General features: G+C 41.5%; 1 protein-coding gene across 3 annotated transcripts; it reads right to left on the reverse strand.

Annotated features, from left to right (window-relative positions):
• Nucleotides 1-59: 59 nt before the first annotated feature.
• On the reverse strand, nucleotides 60-668 carry RB195_010634 (uncharacterized protein; the record flags this gene model as incomplete). 3 transcript variants are annotated; one of them, XM_064191732.1, is made up of 5 exons in its annotated part: nucleotides 76-92; nucleotides 229-267; nucleotides 314-323; nucleotides 392-487; nucleotides 561-668. In XM_064191732.1, 5 exons carry the CDS (start codon nucleotides 666-668, stop codon nucleotides 76-78), a joined length of 270 nt encoding a protein of 89 aa, XP_064049315.1. The 3 variants fall into 3 exon arrangements, with proteins under 3 accessions (XP_064049314.1, XP_064049315.1, XP_064049316.1); XM_064191733.1 differs by having other exon boundaries at nucleotides 392-493; XM_064191731.1 differs by lacking the exon at nucleotides 314-323 and having other exon boundaries at nucleotides 60-92.
• Nucleotides 669-17503: the final 16835 nt, after the last annotated feature.

Here is a 17503-nt window from a genome sequence, read left to right on the forward strand (position 1 = left end):
GGATTGTTCCGAACAACCGTCTTCTCCTCATGCTGTGACTATAAGTGTTGTTTATGTAGCTATATCTCACATTTGTCATTGAAGTAGCGTAGCTGAAATGAACACTTCAAATATACAGGAAAGTTTTTGATTCTTTGATGCCGTCTAACTAGTAAGCGCTGCACGATCGCGGCAATTGAAAAATGAAAGATAATTCGTTAAAAAATTAAGCGCGAGAAAAACACTAACCTTGACAATGTTTACTTGTAATTGTTTTGTTGTAGATACCTGTATAGTTGTCCTGCTTTTGAAATAAAATTGAAGAGCGGATTACTGATTTGAACCTAAAATCACTCCACAGTAAGTGGAAAGTAATCACATGAAACTAATTGCGTAGCGAAGCAGCGCTCACCGGCGCTACCATAAAACGCAAAGATCCACCATTTGGTTCATCGGAAAATTGTGTGTCATCTTCGACGAATTGTGCCTGATTCAAGGGATGGAAATTCTGAAACTAATGTTCAATAACAATAACTATGAATACCAGTCGATGATTCAAAAGAGTGACGGAACTCATCTACCAGAGGGTCTTCTCGCGTTAACCGCTCATAATATCCATCAAATGTGATGTAGGAGAAGACACTCAAGAACTGGGACAAAAATACCGTCGTCACGAGGTGCAGTGTCATGACCTGACCTACCCTAGAAAATTATATTTCTCATATAAAAAGGTGTTCTCCTCGAAGTAGCTAAAAAACAAGTCCTGTAAGAGGAGAAGAGGCTGCTGCTGAACAAGCTTCAGTGAAACTTAAAGAATCAAACAACAGTTTCTTCACTAGAAAGAAATAAGGTACACAGAAGCACTCGGATAATAACAACTTTGTAAGAGTCAAAGTAATTTCTGCTCACTACTGCTTTTCTGGGGGAGACGCACGATATGACTGCGGCACTAGAATGATTTTAATAAAACAACGAGCCAAAAGTGGATAAAAACCCTAAGAATACTTCAAGGAAAGGCATCATCCGAATTTTCGGCTTATGATTAACTTCCAACTGCTTTTGTACGTGCTTGTCTCAATCTGTTTCGCAAAGTAGAGACAAACCACAATTTTTGTATCGTTATCGAAATCGCAAGAATAAGCAGGAGAAACACTAAATCAGCATCTCCTCTTTGCTTTTCTTTTTTTAGAATTCTTCACCTGCGAAATGATAATGTTATGAGTCGGGAACTTCTAATGTTGGTGGATTGTTGATGAGAATTTGAGGCAATGAACTAGGTACAACTTTAATAATTCCGTCAAATCAGAACTTTTTATGGCATAGGGAAGCGTGACACACTGGAAGTGGGTGGAGGGGCGGTTCGACACTGTGCAAGACCAAATAGACCTCTCACCATTTCGAGATCGATGGGTTGCCATCAGACTTGTTTGAAAGGATAAGGATATTGATTTTCCCTTTCGGTTGTCCGCCGCACATCACTGTTATTTCATTCCCGTAATTTTATCCTTTATCAGTAGCCAACGTGAGAGCAATACAACACAGCATCGATGCATTCGTTGTTTTCACGGTTAAAGGCAGCGAATCTTCATTTTGACATGATGAGGAATTTACAGGGAAAACGTAGAGTTCGAGTAGTAGATTGCGTGGAATAACGTGGTTGCGTTCATTGTTTCCTAATCGTGGTAAAGAAAGGAACATGGAAAACGCCGTTCTTTACGACGATTTCAGTTGCAACGCCCACCCTTGTGTATCCGCAGCATCCAAGGGAGAGTTGTTGAAGGTTAGCGAGGTCTTCTCAGCGGCTTATTCAAGTCAAGAAACCAATGAATAGACTACTGAGGTGACCGAAACGTGCACATAGAAGCGCGTTCTAACCTATTTCGTATGAACTAAAGGGGATCCGTTCAGTTTTTTGCGATGAGTAGGGAAATATGAGCGAAACTGCGCTGGAATATAATGAACAAAATATTGAAAAATAAACTGAAAAATTGCAAATAACTGGGAACAAAGTAGTATAACTTATTGAGCAAAAAATAAGATGAATAAATACAAATGAAGTAAATTTACAGCCTTTACGTGCGACTTGGGATGATTTTAGCGGCGAACATTGCCCATTGTTAATAAATAAAAATGCGGGACTAGTACGCATTTTTTTACATTTAAGTAAACATTTATAATTGTTGTATGTTGTTGTTGTCACCAGTTGTTTGGTGCCAAGCAAAAACTTGCCGTTTTTCTTTTTTGGGTTCCAAAATAACCAGAAAAGATACAAACTATTTTTACTTCTATATTCAGATGTAGATGTCTTTTGTCACATAGTAGTGATTTCAAAATTTCTTTCTCGTGTGATATAATAAGTATACTCATTTGACTCCTTTACGCTGAACGCAAAAAAAAACGTTTTTTTTCACAACAATTAAGAAGAGATGAGCGGAGCCACGGTGGGATCCGCAGTCTACTACGCGAACTCTACGCTAATAAGCTGACGCTTTGTTCGTAGTGTTTTTTTTCCAGAGAAAGCGGCAGCGTAGAGTTCGCGTAGTAGACTGCGGATCCCACCGTTGCTCCGCTCATCTCTTCTTAATCGTTGTAAAAGAACGGCGTGAGGGACTCCGTTTTTCCCGACGATTTCAGTTGCAGCGCGCCACCCTTGCACATGCGGAACATCCAGCTGCGCAACAGTCGAAAGGTTCTCTTCGACTGCCCATTCAGGTGAAACCAATAAGTAGACTGCCGAAGGGACCGAAAAGTGTACATAGAAGTGCATTTTAACGTTTCTCGTAGGAAGTAAAGCGCTTCCCGCGCTGTTTTTTTTATGTCGATTAGGGAAAGATGACTGAAACCAGCTGCGTTCCGCAGCCCTCCACCCGAATTCTACGCTATTCCTATGGGTTCCACATCACGCCAAAGTTGAGATTTGACTTCCTTTTCTTCTACAGAGAATGTCACTACCTTTAATTCTCCATAGTCAGGGAAGGCAAAGCGAGCACCACAAGAAGTCTGAGGTCTGGCATTAGCAAGAAAAATAGAAGTACGGAATAGGCTGATAAGGAATAAGATTTTTTATCATTTTGCGGCTTGTGTACTCTCATCTTAGCAAAACTATTTCCGCTGTACAGAAATCGAGTCGTCAACAGTTTACTCCGCAATAATTTAATCAAATATTACATCATTTTATTTTTTCAGTTGTCGAATGTAATCGCCTACCCCTCTTACTCCTATCCCCCTTCTACGATCCACTTTTGGGAAAATCCCAACGTAAGCTTGACCCTGGTCGCATTTTTCTCCAATTTCTACACAACGGTTTCGTGACGCAATTAACAGTGGTTAGCAACAAATGTGCTGCTTGTCGCGAAGACAGTGTCGGATGAACCATTAAGTGACAACTCTTTTCTCGTTTCTTTCTCAAACTATACGGGAAAAGTCCGGCAAATGTATACTGATAGCCGTAATTCGATCGTGGAGCTCGGCGCGATATTCGTCGATTTCCACCTTCTGGTCGGCAATGAAAGGGTATATGACGTCGTTCACAAACACGTCTCTCGAAAGCGCTTCCGGTGTCTGCTGGTTTCCTGACTAATCCTTGTCATTATCTCGTAAAGGAATGGCAGTAATTTGACTTATGCTACGGGATTAACCGGCAGATCGGGCTAGCAGTGATGTAGGTGGAGGTGGAAGTATTTTAGCAGGTTAGCAGTTCAACTCAGACACGAGAACCAAGACGTGACCGACAGGTCACATGCTGAATTGAATTCGGTTTATGCGCAGATGTTGTCGCTGTTTCGAGATGTTGTCGCGGTCTAGTAGGGCATTAGATGGAGACATGGAGCAAGCCCGAAGTGATAACCAAAAGGTGTTTCGTAGGACTTGCTGGTCTAGCTCCATTGTTATACACACGGGCAACTTGTTTCAACTCATTCATGGTATCGCTTCGCGCCAGCAACAGCACTCCCAACTGTAGGTGTGTCAACGATTTCTGCAAGGATTTAACTCTATTCACTAGTTCCACTAGTTTTCTCTTTTTGGTTTTTTTTAAGGAAAAGAGCGAAGCGGTTTGTTTCACTTCTTAACTTTTCGTTGTACCATAAGAAGTCCCAAAACAGGTTTTTTGATAGAATCTAGTTCTAGGCTAGTTCTTTTTTCTGTTTACATTAGGTTGATCTACCGGCTCTTCTCCCCTGGAGTTGCCAAGCACAGCTTCTTTCTAATATTTGACTCCTTCTTTATTTTGTTTAATTTTCTTTGACGGAGTTCCGAGAGCACCTGTTAGAGTTTTTAAAACAGCTGCTCCTTTTGATGGCTACGTTTTGAGTCGATTCTATTCTGAATACTGCTCTTTTTCGCAGAATAGCTGAGTAGTTGACGTGCAGCGAACACGGGAGAAATGTATTAATCACAAGTTCGTGATTTATTGAGAACGTGCATGGGTGGATATTGACGCTAATTGGAGCACAACGTGATATGATACGGCATATGGCACAAGCACAATATGATATGGCGGGAGAAAAAGAGGCAAAGTTTCATTCCTAAAGAGAAATCTCGTGAAAGTATGGTGTTCTGGTTAGCGTGAGAAGATGTATGAGGAAGCCGAAGTTGTTAATGTCGAAGTTACGTGCATCAAAGCGCAAAACAGTTGAGCTGGGAAAACAAATGTGACTAAGGAGACTGCATGTAGGATGAAGCTTGAAATGTTTAAAAGTTATTCATATAATGTTCACCGGGTAAAGTAGAAGCTCCTCTTTGGTATTCAACAAGTAAAGAGCTCAAGACTGGAGCAGAACAAACTGCACAATAACCGATGTTGGGCTGAGTCACGCCTCAGTAACTTTTTTCTAATTTCCTACACCCATTCATCCCAACCGCTATAGTTACTGCTAAGAGAATCATACAATGCACTCTCAATACATAATGCGTCGGCACAATCATTGCTTGATCACGGATATGAAGGAATCAAGGATAAAGTCGCTGGCGTATCAATCCACTTGGGACGCGCCAACGCGTCTTACCGCAATGCGTGATCGTTGAGATTTGAACGTGGCCTATACAGTGCCATGCGCGGGCCAGCCGATGATAAAGTCAGTGTTTTCGTCCTCTCGGACAAGTGTGGTGCCAATGTATCGACCCCGGAGGGATGAAGTGTTTTGTTGGTACTAGAACGGTTTCGAACCATCGACAGTGCGGTTACAGTACACCTCTAACAGACTTCTCCCCACTTTCCATAAGCGCTACCTAAAGTCCATTGCTGCACCTGTCACATTTCACGTTGAATTGCGCCTGCGTCCATATTCTTTTGTTCTGTTTTCATTCTGCTTCATCACAAAGAATAAAGAGGAGTTACATTTGAATGTCAGATCGTGCTAGCGTAACATAGTAATTCTATAGTTTTACTAAGGAAGAATTTTATGGAAATAAGCTCATGTAGCTCTTGTGGATCCCACACGTTCATCAGAAATGAAATCGTTCAGATTGGTGTAAAAAATGTGCCGTTTCCAAATTTATCGACATTTTTCATCCGTGGTTTGAAGGATCAAGCGAGTCAAATTAAAGCCTTAGATAAAGGTCATAGATTCATAGATTTACAACTATTTACATGTTTTCTAGAAAGAAAAAAAACTTCAAACTGATTGATCAAGACTATCATCAAATCAAAACTCCTCCAGTTTTAAATACCCTATCGTAATGTCATATTCTTGTGATTGCTAGCACTTTCTCGAGTTTCAAGTTTCTTCGCACTTTCTATAAGCTTGACTCACCGAACATCTTCGGTTGTCACTCATAACTAGACCCGTCAACAAATTAACAATCTACGTAGGAGGTTTTATTGGAAAGTGAAACAAAAATCTGAACTAACTTTTGTACTAATTTCCATCTCCTCAGAAATTCCTGGATTTTTTTGGGTCTGCGCCGATCAAGGATAGTGGTGTTCAAAAAACTCCCGCACCAAAAACATAGCGAGTAGTATGTCCAAATCTGCACTTATTGTTGTGCGGCAACTCTTTCTTCCTCAGTGCCGTGCACGAACTCTCGCTCTTTTTTGCTGCTGAGCATGAAAGCACATGCTCAGAAACGCCTGCTTATTTCCCTCGTGGCATACTCACAGTCACAGGGGAAGCTTCGTAAAAGGCAACTTTCGAGGAGATTTTCAGTGCTTCTCTACGGTTGTAAGAAAAGTTATTTCCAAAAATAGCTGTGAACGAATATCCCCAGAAGTCTAGGATTGAGTTGCCTCAGACGTATACCTTCATTCCTTCCAACGAATTTACCCCTTACACTTGTGGACGTAAAGGAACGAAAACGCGTGAAGTGAGCTTCATCTCTTCCAGAGATTGTGTCGTGGTTACCCTGGACCTTCGCTTCCTAGGTGTTTGCCGCTTCTGTGACCCATAAATTAGGTCCCTAATTTCATTTACTATAAAACAGAACACAACATCTAGAATTTATTTGAACGCTTTCTCTAGATGAAATTTATTTACATTTGGCTACTTTTTGAGCTGATCACAAGTTATTGATTTTATTCTATATTATAATTCTCCGCTGGTGAAGAGTGAGTTCATAGCACAAGGGTAGTTATTGAAAGAATCTCACGAAAGAAGCACTTTGTAAGATAATCTTCTTAGCACACCTGGTCAATGCTTGCAATAGCTGACTGATGACCCATGAGAGGTGGGATGATTACAGTGGAAGTGCACTGCGGGAGAGCGTCCCAACAGAACAACAGCAGCACAAAAACGGAAGATTCAACGCCAGCTCGAAAAGCAGAACTAGTTCATCTCTCATAACTCTAAAATTATGAGAGCAACAATCACCGAGATGACTCTTTAAAAGCGCCTGTTTGGGCCAAAACCGAATGATAAGCGACTCGGATGCAAGCAAATGTATGTCATTTAGTGATACTAGGAGAAACCATGGAGCTGAAAGGAAAACGTAGGCCGGCACGCCTACACAAATCAACCTTTCGCACTTTACGAAAGAATAATGAAGAAATAAGAGCTTTTCACCAGGAAACGCACGTTTATGAAATAAACACTCAAAGTACGACCACAAATCATGAAAGGACTCTTACAAGCAAAATCATGCAGATTCAAAAACTTTTTGAGCTCATCGTGAGGGACTGATTTTATCCTGTATTTCTTCATTGGTGAGCGCGTGCAGAAGTAACAAAAAACGGAAAATGGAACTGGAAGGCATGAAAAGCGAAATTCCAGAAAAAAGAATAAATTTCTGAAGAAAAACATGGAAAATTCTCCCTTCACATGTGGAAGGATAGTCCAAAAAAAGAACTACCTTCCTTCCTTCCATGGCTTGCCATTAGACATCCTGAAAAAAAGAAACTCCAAATGCTTTCAAGGAAAACTTGAGTGGGCTTCATAGTTCGGCTTTGCATTGTCATAACATAACCAATTGTTGCATAACCGTGTCAATTTTCGAATGTTTCTATTTTCGGCAAAGCTGAAGATATCTCCGAAAAAGGTGAACACTCTGAACGTTAGAAGTTGGAAAGAAATGCAAGTCGTTTTAAAATTTGAACAAGTTCAGTTTGAACTCTAATTTCCTTTAATTGACATTTAACAGTTTCTCTAATTGAACTGTTCGCAGACACAATGGGAACTCGATTTTGCAAACTATATATTTTATTGATTCTCATTTCTAAATATCCAATTTTGCCGCACGTTGCACATCTTTTAAAAGTTTTTGACACCACAAGACTAGATTTGGGGAACTGCAAAGAACAAAATTGCGATAAGATACAAGAATTGGAAACAGTAGACATGAACTTGGAGTCTATCTTATTTCTTTTTAATATTCGCCCTAGAGAGAAGGCTCCCTAGGAGCACGGCCCGCTAAGAAGTCAAGTGCAATTGTGTGATGAGTAGATGACCCCAGCCTCGACAGTACGCCAAAAATCTTCTGAGAAGTTCCTTATGAGTTGATTAAATTAAGGAAGAAATCATATCACAAAAACGCAGAGTCACCGACAAGCTTCAAATAACCATTCATTTTCATCCTCAAGTAATGTTTTCAGATACTATCTAGTCATTTATTTATTTTCGTCATCATTTTTTTCTGTTTTCGTCAGCTCTTAATGGCTCGACGTCAAAGCTCACGGCTAAGTCAACGCAATAATGTAATAAAATACCACAGTAACCGTTCAGAATGACTTGCATTAGTTTGACCAATTCAATTTCATCATGACTTGCACCCTTCTATGGCAGGAGCGCCAGCAGAGATACGGGCACTCAAAAACTGCGTCGTTTCGCGCGTAACCGTATACGTCACGTTGCAAGATGCTATACTTCAATTTTTCTCCCTAATAGATGGTGATTTACTGACTGTGTGTTCAACATTTTACCCCATTGCGTAAGCGAAAACAAAGTTGGTCTCTACCTGCCACCCCACAGAAAAAAATAACGAGTTGCAAGGCCACTAAATCTAGTACAGTTATTTCGAGTGAAGATAGAATCCTGCTAGAAACCTTTCAAACGATCGAAAAAAGATATCGGATAGCGACCACATCTATCGATTGCCGTCAACGACTTTAGTTATTTCGTAAAACCGTCAACATCTGAGTAGACTCTGTTTTAACATTACTTATGAGGAGTTTGCTCAACACACAGATTAGAATACCATCCTACAAAACGGAGGAACCGAGACGGAGCATGAAATCTCTAATAGCAAGAAAATTTAACAATAGCACATCTGTTTACGAGCTGCATCCGCATGCATATGCAATATAGCGGAAGAATCTGAATTAGTTGATTATTCCATGGTGGTATTGCTGTACGAAGATTTTAAATTATAATACAAGTTACTAGAAATACTCTTATACAAGAAGCTTTTGGAGCTCATTACTGACGTGGATTAAAATATCACTTCAAAAAAACTCCCTTCAAATGCACGTGTGAGTTTCCGTAGTTTATCTCGCATAAATTAAATTGGTAAATTTCTATCCTCGACAAGGAATATCCATACAAAACCAGAAAATGATCCCGAGAAACCTTGATTTGTCATTGGTTGTGTCTCAGTGCTTCTTCATATAATCATTCTCTTGTAAGTCCCGTCTTGAAACAACATCATCGACACGCGGGGAACAATCCCTCGACCTCTCAAGCATTAACAGCGCTGCTTGCTACTGAGCTACTCGTCACACGCAACGGAAATGCTGGCCTTCATCTATCATGATATATAATAACGAGCTTAGTCCGTGTGTGTGTGTGTGTTTGTCTGTGTGTCACGAAATTCGAAAAAGGGGGTGCGACTGGTCCACCGGTGTCAGACACCTATAGAAGATTGTGTGACGGGTCCACGGACGTCAGATTGCTATAGAAGAGGATGCGACGGGTCCACCGGCGCCAGATACCTATAGGAGGGGGTGCGGCGGGTTCACTGGCGTCGGGTTGGCGCGCCGGCACCAGAGAGCTAGAAAATGTGCTGCGACGGGTCCCACGGCGTCGTTGGTGCGCCGGCGCCAGATAGATATAACGTGGGGTGAGACGGGTCCCGCGGAATCGAAATGGTGCGCAATAACTTCGCGTGCACGTCGCAAAAGATAAATGGTTAAAGCCGTTTCATAGCCGTGGCCATTGCGCGCATTGCTTTTCACCTTCATGACTCCTCCGCGTATCTATTTCTTTCTTCGTTCGTCTCAAGTTGGTAGCATGCGGTTCTCAGAAAGTGAAAACGCGCATGAAAACGACTGCTTAAATAGTAGCAGGATGTTTATGTGTGATAACTATTGGGGGAAATCAGGAGAAATACCAATACTTCGAGTAATGCTTTCAAATTGCATCTATATTATTCTGGCGTCAAAGGAGTGTTTGTAGCTGATGGTAGAATATCCTCCAAATGTAGAATTGACGCATTTAGTAGGAAAACTCCGTAATCTTTAATCCGTAATTTATAATATAAAGAAGAGAAGGAAAGTGTTGTTATAAAAACGCAAATCTGATTTTACAGAAAACACCACTACTATCAAATTTCAATGATCAGTGAAGGGGAGCGAAGCTAAAACCAGCGAAAGTCTGAAGTCCGGCTTCAGCCGGACATTCAGACTGGTATATAATAACGAGCTTAGTCCGTGTGTGTGTCACGAAATTCGAAAAAGGGGGTGCTACGGGTCCACCGGCGCCAGATACCTTTAGAAGGGGGTGCGACGGGTCCACGGGCGAGATACCTATAGAAGCGGGTGCGATGGGCCCCGCGGCGTTGGATTGGTGCTGCGGCGCCAGACAGCCATAGAAGACGTTGCGACGGGTCCACCGGCGTCGGACTGCTGTGCTGGGGCCAGAAAGCTATAAAATGGTGTAAGACGGATCCACCGACGTCGAAATGGTGCGTGATAACTTCGTGTGCAAGACGCAAAAGATAGATAGTCGCAGCCGTTTCATATCCGTGGCGACTGGGCGCTTTGCTTTTTACCTTTACCACTCCTCCACGTGTCTATTTCCTTCTTCGTTCGCCTCAAGTTGGTAGCATGCCGTTCTCAGAAAATGGAAACATGCATGCAAACGGGTGCTTAAATAGTAGCAAGATGTTTATGTGATCTGACGTGGAACGCTATCTTTATCAGTAGGATGATATCTTTCGCGTCATTTTATGCCAGAACATCATTCTTTGATAACTGTTTATAGAAAACAGGAGAAAAACCCATATTTCGCGCGATACTTTTAAATTTTTTCTATAATATATTGATAAGGAGTGTTTGAAGCTGAAGTTCGAATGTACTCCAAATGTAGAACTGACGCGTTTAGAAAGAAGACTATGAAATATTTCGCTTATAGTTATAATATAAAAAAGGAAGAAGAATTGTTGGAATCCAATTTCATAGAACTAATAACACTAATATTAATTTTCGTTGATTAGTGAAGGCAAGCGAAGCAAAGAACACAGAAAGTCTGGAGTCCGGCTTTAGCCGGACGCTGACTGGTAAGTAATAATTCCATCGTTTCTGGAGTTGTAACATGTGACATTACTCAATTGTTCAACATTTTTAAAGTTATGATATTAAAGCTGTGAGAGATATCACAATAGTGTGTAGATTACGAATATATAACTATCATAATACATTTTGAGAAATATGTTCATGAAAAAAGTCATATATCTTATATATCATTTATTTCGGACTCAGCCTTATTAATGTGTAGCCGCAGGCAATTTTTTCAAAAATCTAAAAATGACGAATCTATTCATTAGTAGATTTTATGGTATTGATCAAACTGGGTGTGTTATGAAAAAAGACGAAAAAGATCTTCTTCGTGTTCTGTCGAAGAATTAGCGATTCTACTGCTGCTACTGCTACATGCTCGCAGTGGCCGTAGATCTACTAGATGCAATCAAGAATTCGAGCATGCGCTGTGCGCATGATGCGGCATGACGCGCAGGTACATGACAGAAATCGCCCAAACATTGTGAAAGATGTCATTTGGCACATTGTCAAAGCGCATAATTTGGTAGATCGAGGCCTAGAGAGAGCGTGAAATCTTTGGCAAAAAATTCCGTCAGGCAGAACTCCTGGGCATTGTTGAATGAGGAATTAGAGGACACTCGACGCCAAGTTTCGCAGGATATGCAACAGCAGTTAATGGTTGGATTTTCTGCGATCCTACTGTACTAATCGAGAAGTTTGGGCAGACCTATGTGTAAGAACTTCGGCGAAGATTTGACCAACCGTACAGAATAATTCAACTAAGTACATGTGCATAATTACTACAGCAGAATAAAGAAAGAGTGAAAACGACAGCGATTCTCCTAATTTGCACAGGTACATAGCTTGCTTTTCTAAGTTCTTCTCTACCCCACAATTTGAGGCGGGTGTAGTGTAGCGGTTAGAGGTTCCGCTTCCTGCATCGATCGAACGGAGGTTCGAATCCCCCTAGTGCTCACCAAGCCTTTCATCCCTCCGGGGTCGATGAATTGGTACCAGGCTTGTTTGCAAGGAGAGAAACACTGGTTTGGCACATCGGTTAACCACTAAGTCATTAGGCCAGTTACACGTTCCTGAATCTTAAACGATTCTGAATTGAAGTGAACGTGGGGTCGCATCCCAAGCAGATTGATTGCGCCAGACACTTTACTTTACTTTATCTCCATAATTTAGTGAGCTGTTACTTGACGTTGCTGTAAATCATAGTGCGATAGTGAATGGGAGTAAAATAATTATAAAATAGTTTACGATCGAATTATGACGGAGAAGGCAACATCAGGACAGGAACACAACAATTGCTCTTTGGACAGAAAACATACGTAGAGGGTCTACGATATTACCGTTGTTAGTAAATTTCATCGCTAAAAAATGTGCACTTACCTGATTGCACATCAACCACGGTAATTGTTCGACAGTATGTAGAAAAAAACCGAGGTTTTTTTTTATTTTTCCGGAACAATTGCCCTGATATACGTCCTTCCTTTAACGCCCTCATAAGCAGATTACTGAACGTTTGAATATCACAGAAATGAAAATTTTCTGTCAAAAAAAGGATCGAAACGTAACCCATACGTTTGAAGCAACGCTTCAAAGCGAATGTAGCGCATTTGGCAAAGGGTTCAACTGTGACTCCATGGTCGATGATTCAAAACCGCGCCTGTGCAAACCAAGCTTTTCATATCTCCGGGGACTTTATCAACCACGACGGAATGAAAGCATATTAGGTGGAGTAAAAGTTCTTTTTTTCTGCTTTATTTTGGCGATGAAATTAACATAGTTTGGACTAACCGATTTGCATAAAACACCCTCCGATTTGTCCATCTTCTCCTCTTTTCTTCTCTTCTCTCATTTTCTCGCTCCGATAATTTTTGTCCATCTTGATGACAATTTCATGATTCCGCAATTGAAGAACCTCTCGTCTTTATTGGCAAAAAAATGACCACCTCATTTCCACGATGCTCTCTTGAGGTCAGTACTGTACCATCAAGAAAATTTTCCAAATTTTTAGAAGGTAATAATTGCTCGGTGCCAGGTCTGGACTTTACGGCGGTGCGGGAAAACCACCCATCCGAGCTCTTGGACCTTCTGACGGGACGTTAAAGATATGTATGCCTGGCGTAATATTGATGGAACAAAACGTCTTCCCTATTGGCGAATTCTGGTCACTAATGGTCGATCGCCTGCTTCAATCTGGTCAGTTGCTGACAGTAGAGGTCCGTTTGACTCGATGGACGGAGTTCATAGGGGTGATTCCCTTCTAATCCTACCAAACAGCAAGACCTTCTTGGCCTGTAATCTGAGCTTGGCGATCGTTTGGGCCGGCTCACCGCGCTTGGACCACGATCTTGTTCGGGTTTTGTTCTCGTAATGTCACCTTGAATTCGCCGTGTAGTGTGAGCCGATGTGAAGTTTACATCGTCAGATAAGGCTTACTAAAATATCTAGCGAAAACACTCAGAGCTTTTTACTTCATCTAATAAAAACAGTGGCTTGACACATTGTCTCGCCTTCGCAGACCATAACACTGCTTTTACTAAACAATACTGAATTAGGCGTAGGCGCTTTCGATATAATTCAGTATTGTTTAGTAAAAGTTTGTTTATTCCTACAGATTGAGTAGTCCCATACATTTTGTTCGGGTGGGTAGTACTAAGATCAAGGATTCCCCTGCGCCTGTACGATGCTTGGTACCTGACTTATTTGGGAGGATAAAAACAGTAACATGACACAGTCACATTATAGTTTTAATGCCTTAATAAAATTGAAAGGACTGGGCTCGCCGATGTATCGAGCCAATGTTTTAACTCTTCAGAATTGAATTCGAATAGTTGGTTTCAAAGAAATTCGTCAACACCTAGCGCTTCGTCCTTTTCCTTCTTTATATTTAACAGTCAGATCCTGGCCAATTCACTTCGACTTCAAACGTCAAATTGTGCAAAGTGTTGCCCTAGCGTTGACCAAACATTGACGTCAGATTTGTAGTTATTCGATGACGCGCGAGCCATATAACGTGATGGTGAATAGTGAAGCATCATGGGTGGTTTTCATGTGTATGTCAGAGATAGAGGTGAAAACTTGTCCTCTTCGCATCTCCGCATTTAAGTGCTTAGAGACTGTCCGCTTTTATTTTACTCGTCAAGAAAAAAGTAGCGTGCAGTCGTTGCCGTACCTCAGACCTGCCTAGGTCAAAGTTCTAGAATTTACCGCCAGCTCGAGAGCGGAAGAAACGTAACTAGAGCATACCATGGCGAAAATCCAAACGGAGCATTCGTATTCAAAAAACCCATATACAAAAGAAATAAAGTGAGTTGCACCTCACCTCCACATCATACAAGAGAATGTATGATTGATAGCAGACCGTAGTAATCGTCATTTTCATGCTCACAATCTCACAAATTCTGTCCAAGAGGTCTTGCAGAAAACAACTTCAATATTCTTGCAAATTCATAACAAAAGTGATTCGCTTTCATCGTCTTGGCAATAACGGAAGCAGACATCACACAGCCGATAGTAGATAATATTATGCAGCAGAGACGTCAGCAGCTTGTGCCGAACCAGTTGCTCTAAGCGTACATTGCTCGTGATCACATGCAAGAAAGGTGTCAGAGTCATTCATGAACTTCCGATGAGACCAAATAAACAACTTTTCCCGATTAACATGACGAGGAGATTAATCTGCGTGATATATGACGATAAAGTAGACTTTTGACAACAAAATGGCGATTCTTGGCTGGAAATGAGGAGCGTAAAAATCTTGCGACGTACAACCTCTGCAGCAACGATTTTCTTGAGCTCGAGTGTGCGATGAGGATTATGGGACCAAGGGCAAGAGAGTTGAGATGTGGCTCACGTCGCAGTTAATTGAAATCGAGCCGTTAATTAATGGATGAGTGGTAGCGAAAGGCTGATCTCACTTCGGGCATAGTTTACTTCGTGAAGCGAGCAGGAGATGGAGTTGCCAGCTGACTAATGTTTGCTCATTTATCAATGGCAAGTTGGAAAGGTTCCATTAGTTATATATATGCACTGAGTATCCAGAGCTAGAGCCCAAATGCGTAATAAAGAATAAGAATATAGGGAGTTTATAAAGACGCTAGAAATGATAGGAAAGCAAAAACAAATTTTGCAACTTAGCCCGCTGTTGGCACTAAATGGCTTTTCGTTCGAAGGTTAGGAGTGGATTTAGCAGCCACTCTATATTCCTGCATAATATAGTCGCGTATTGCAGAGGTGATAAACGAAGGTAGCTGAAGCATTAACCAAAAAAGATGGAAAAGATTGATTGGAAATCGCTATATGTCTACCTCCAGATCTCCAGACTTCACCACCCTCAAGGTGCCTTCTGTTTGATAAAAAAAAAACTACAGGCTAAACATAAATATCTTCAATGCTCAAAGAAATCCTTTAACTCGCTGAAAGACAGCGTATCATAAGATTTTCTATGCTTGAATCTGAACTCGATTCCTCTTGAGCGTCCTGAAAATGGTGTGCAATGCAACAGCCTTGCCTTCTACGAAGAACGTCTCACCCTTGTATGCGTTTTGGGTCCCTCAGCGGCTTATTCAATAACCAGTCTGAACGTCTTCCTTCCTCTCCTTTAATGACAAATAAAGGCAAAAGATTTCGTAGTTTTCGTTCCAAATGGGTCAGTTCCACATTTGGAAAATATCCAAACTTTAATTCCAAACACTCTTATGAACAACCTGATGAACTGATAAAGATAACGCTCCATTTCAGATCATGTAAACTGTTGGCTACTATTTAAGCAGCCGTTTGCATGGGTGTTTCCACTTTTTGAAGAACGCATGTTACCAACCTCAGGCAAAGCAGAAAGTCGTGGAGGTGAAATGCAACGCAGGGAGAGGCTAGAGCTAGTTAACGGTTGTAACACCATCCCCATCCACCTTTCGCGGTACCCGAAGTTATTGCGCACCCATCTGACGTCCTGGGACCCATCCACCCCATTTTATAACGTTCTGGCGTCTGGGGACCAATTCGAGACAGACAAATGGACACACACGCACGTGACTCGAATTATTATATTTTAATTTATTACCAGTCTGAACGTCCGGCTAAAGCCGGACTTCAGACTAAAGCCTGATCAACGAAATTTAGCATTAGTGTTATTTTCCATGAAATTGGACTTGTGTATCTCCAAAAATTTTTCTTATTTTTTATATTATAACTAAAGGCAAAAGATTTCATAGCCTTTTTTCTAAACGCGTCAATTCTACATTTGGAGAATATTCGAACTTCAGCTTCAAACCCTCCATACCAATATATTATGGAAAAAATTCAAAAATATCACGCGAAATATGGGTTTTCCTCCTGTTTTCCCCAAAGGCTTATCAAAGGATGTTTTAGCATAAAATGACGTGAAAGCCTTCCTATTGATAAAGATAAAGTTCCACGTCAGATCACATAAACATCTTGCTACTATTTAAGCAGCCGTTTGCATGCGTGTTTCCACTTTTTGAGCATGCTAGCAACTTGAGGCGAAAGGAGAAGGAAACAGGAACGTGGAGAAGTCATAAAGGTGAAAAGCAAAGGCCAAGTCGCAACGGCTATGAAACGGCTGCAACCATCTATCTTTTGCGTCATGCACACGAAGTTATTGCGCACCATTTCGACGCCGCCGAAGCCGTCTCACACCATTTTGCAGCTACCTGGCGCCGGCGCACCAATCCGACGCCGGTGGACCCATCGCACCCCATATTATAGTTTTCTGGCGTCGAGACAACAACTCGACGCCGGTGTTGTCACAAAGAGAGAGAGAGAGAGAGGGAGAGAGAGAGGGAGAGAGAGAGGGAGAGAGAGAGAGGGAGAGAGAGAGAGAGAATAAGCCCGTTATTATATATCATGATATTATATAGCATGATGTTATTCGAATAGGTTGCTCCGGAGACTTTACTGATTTTCGAGCGCTCGTTCGTGGACGTTACCATAGTTATCACGTACCTCGTAAGAACAAACGCGGTTTTTTTTTAGGAAGACAGAGGGAACTGAGCATGGTCATGCCCAGACTAGTAATCTACACCTCGAACTATACTGTCCCTGAGAGAACTAAACATCGGAAATTCATTCGTGATAACGCTGTCTTTAAATTTCTTCTGACGGGGAATAAAAAGCCAGATGCAACGAGTCAACTTTCAATTCTCGTTTGATCTGGTTGCAAAGAATGGTGACTGGCACTTTTTGCGAACAAATCGAATGCGAGCTCATGAAATGACTGCATTTTTATTCTGTATTTTTCGAGGACTCACAGAATTACACAAATTTTTTCCAAAGGATTTGAATGAAAGATTAATGATAAGGTTAAAAGGTTTGCGAAACCTCATCAAACCCTAATCACTTCTACCAGGGAGGTTCCTCTCTCGGCGGCAGTGAAGCTGGAGAATCCCTCTGGAAACCTGGAGATCAAAAGGTTCACATAGGGAAAAAGCACCCCCCTCCCCCCCAAGACCCCCCGCGGGGGGGGGAAAAAAGGGCCCCGCAAAATTCCAACCCCCCCCCCCCCCCCCCCCCCCCCAAAAAAAGAAATGGGGGGTTTCAAAAAAAAAAATTTTTTTTCCCCCCCCAAAAAAAAATATTTTTTTTTCTCCC

The sequence above is a fragment of the Necator americanus genome, chromosome III, assembly GCF_031761385.1.
Source record: "Necator americanus strain Aroian chromosome III, whole genome shotgun sequence".
Lineage (NCBI taxonomy): Eukaryota > Metazoa > Nematoda > Chromadorea > Rhabditida > Ancylostomatidae > Necator > Necator americanus.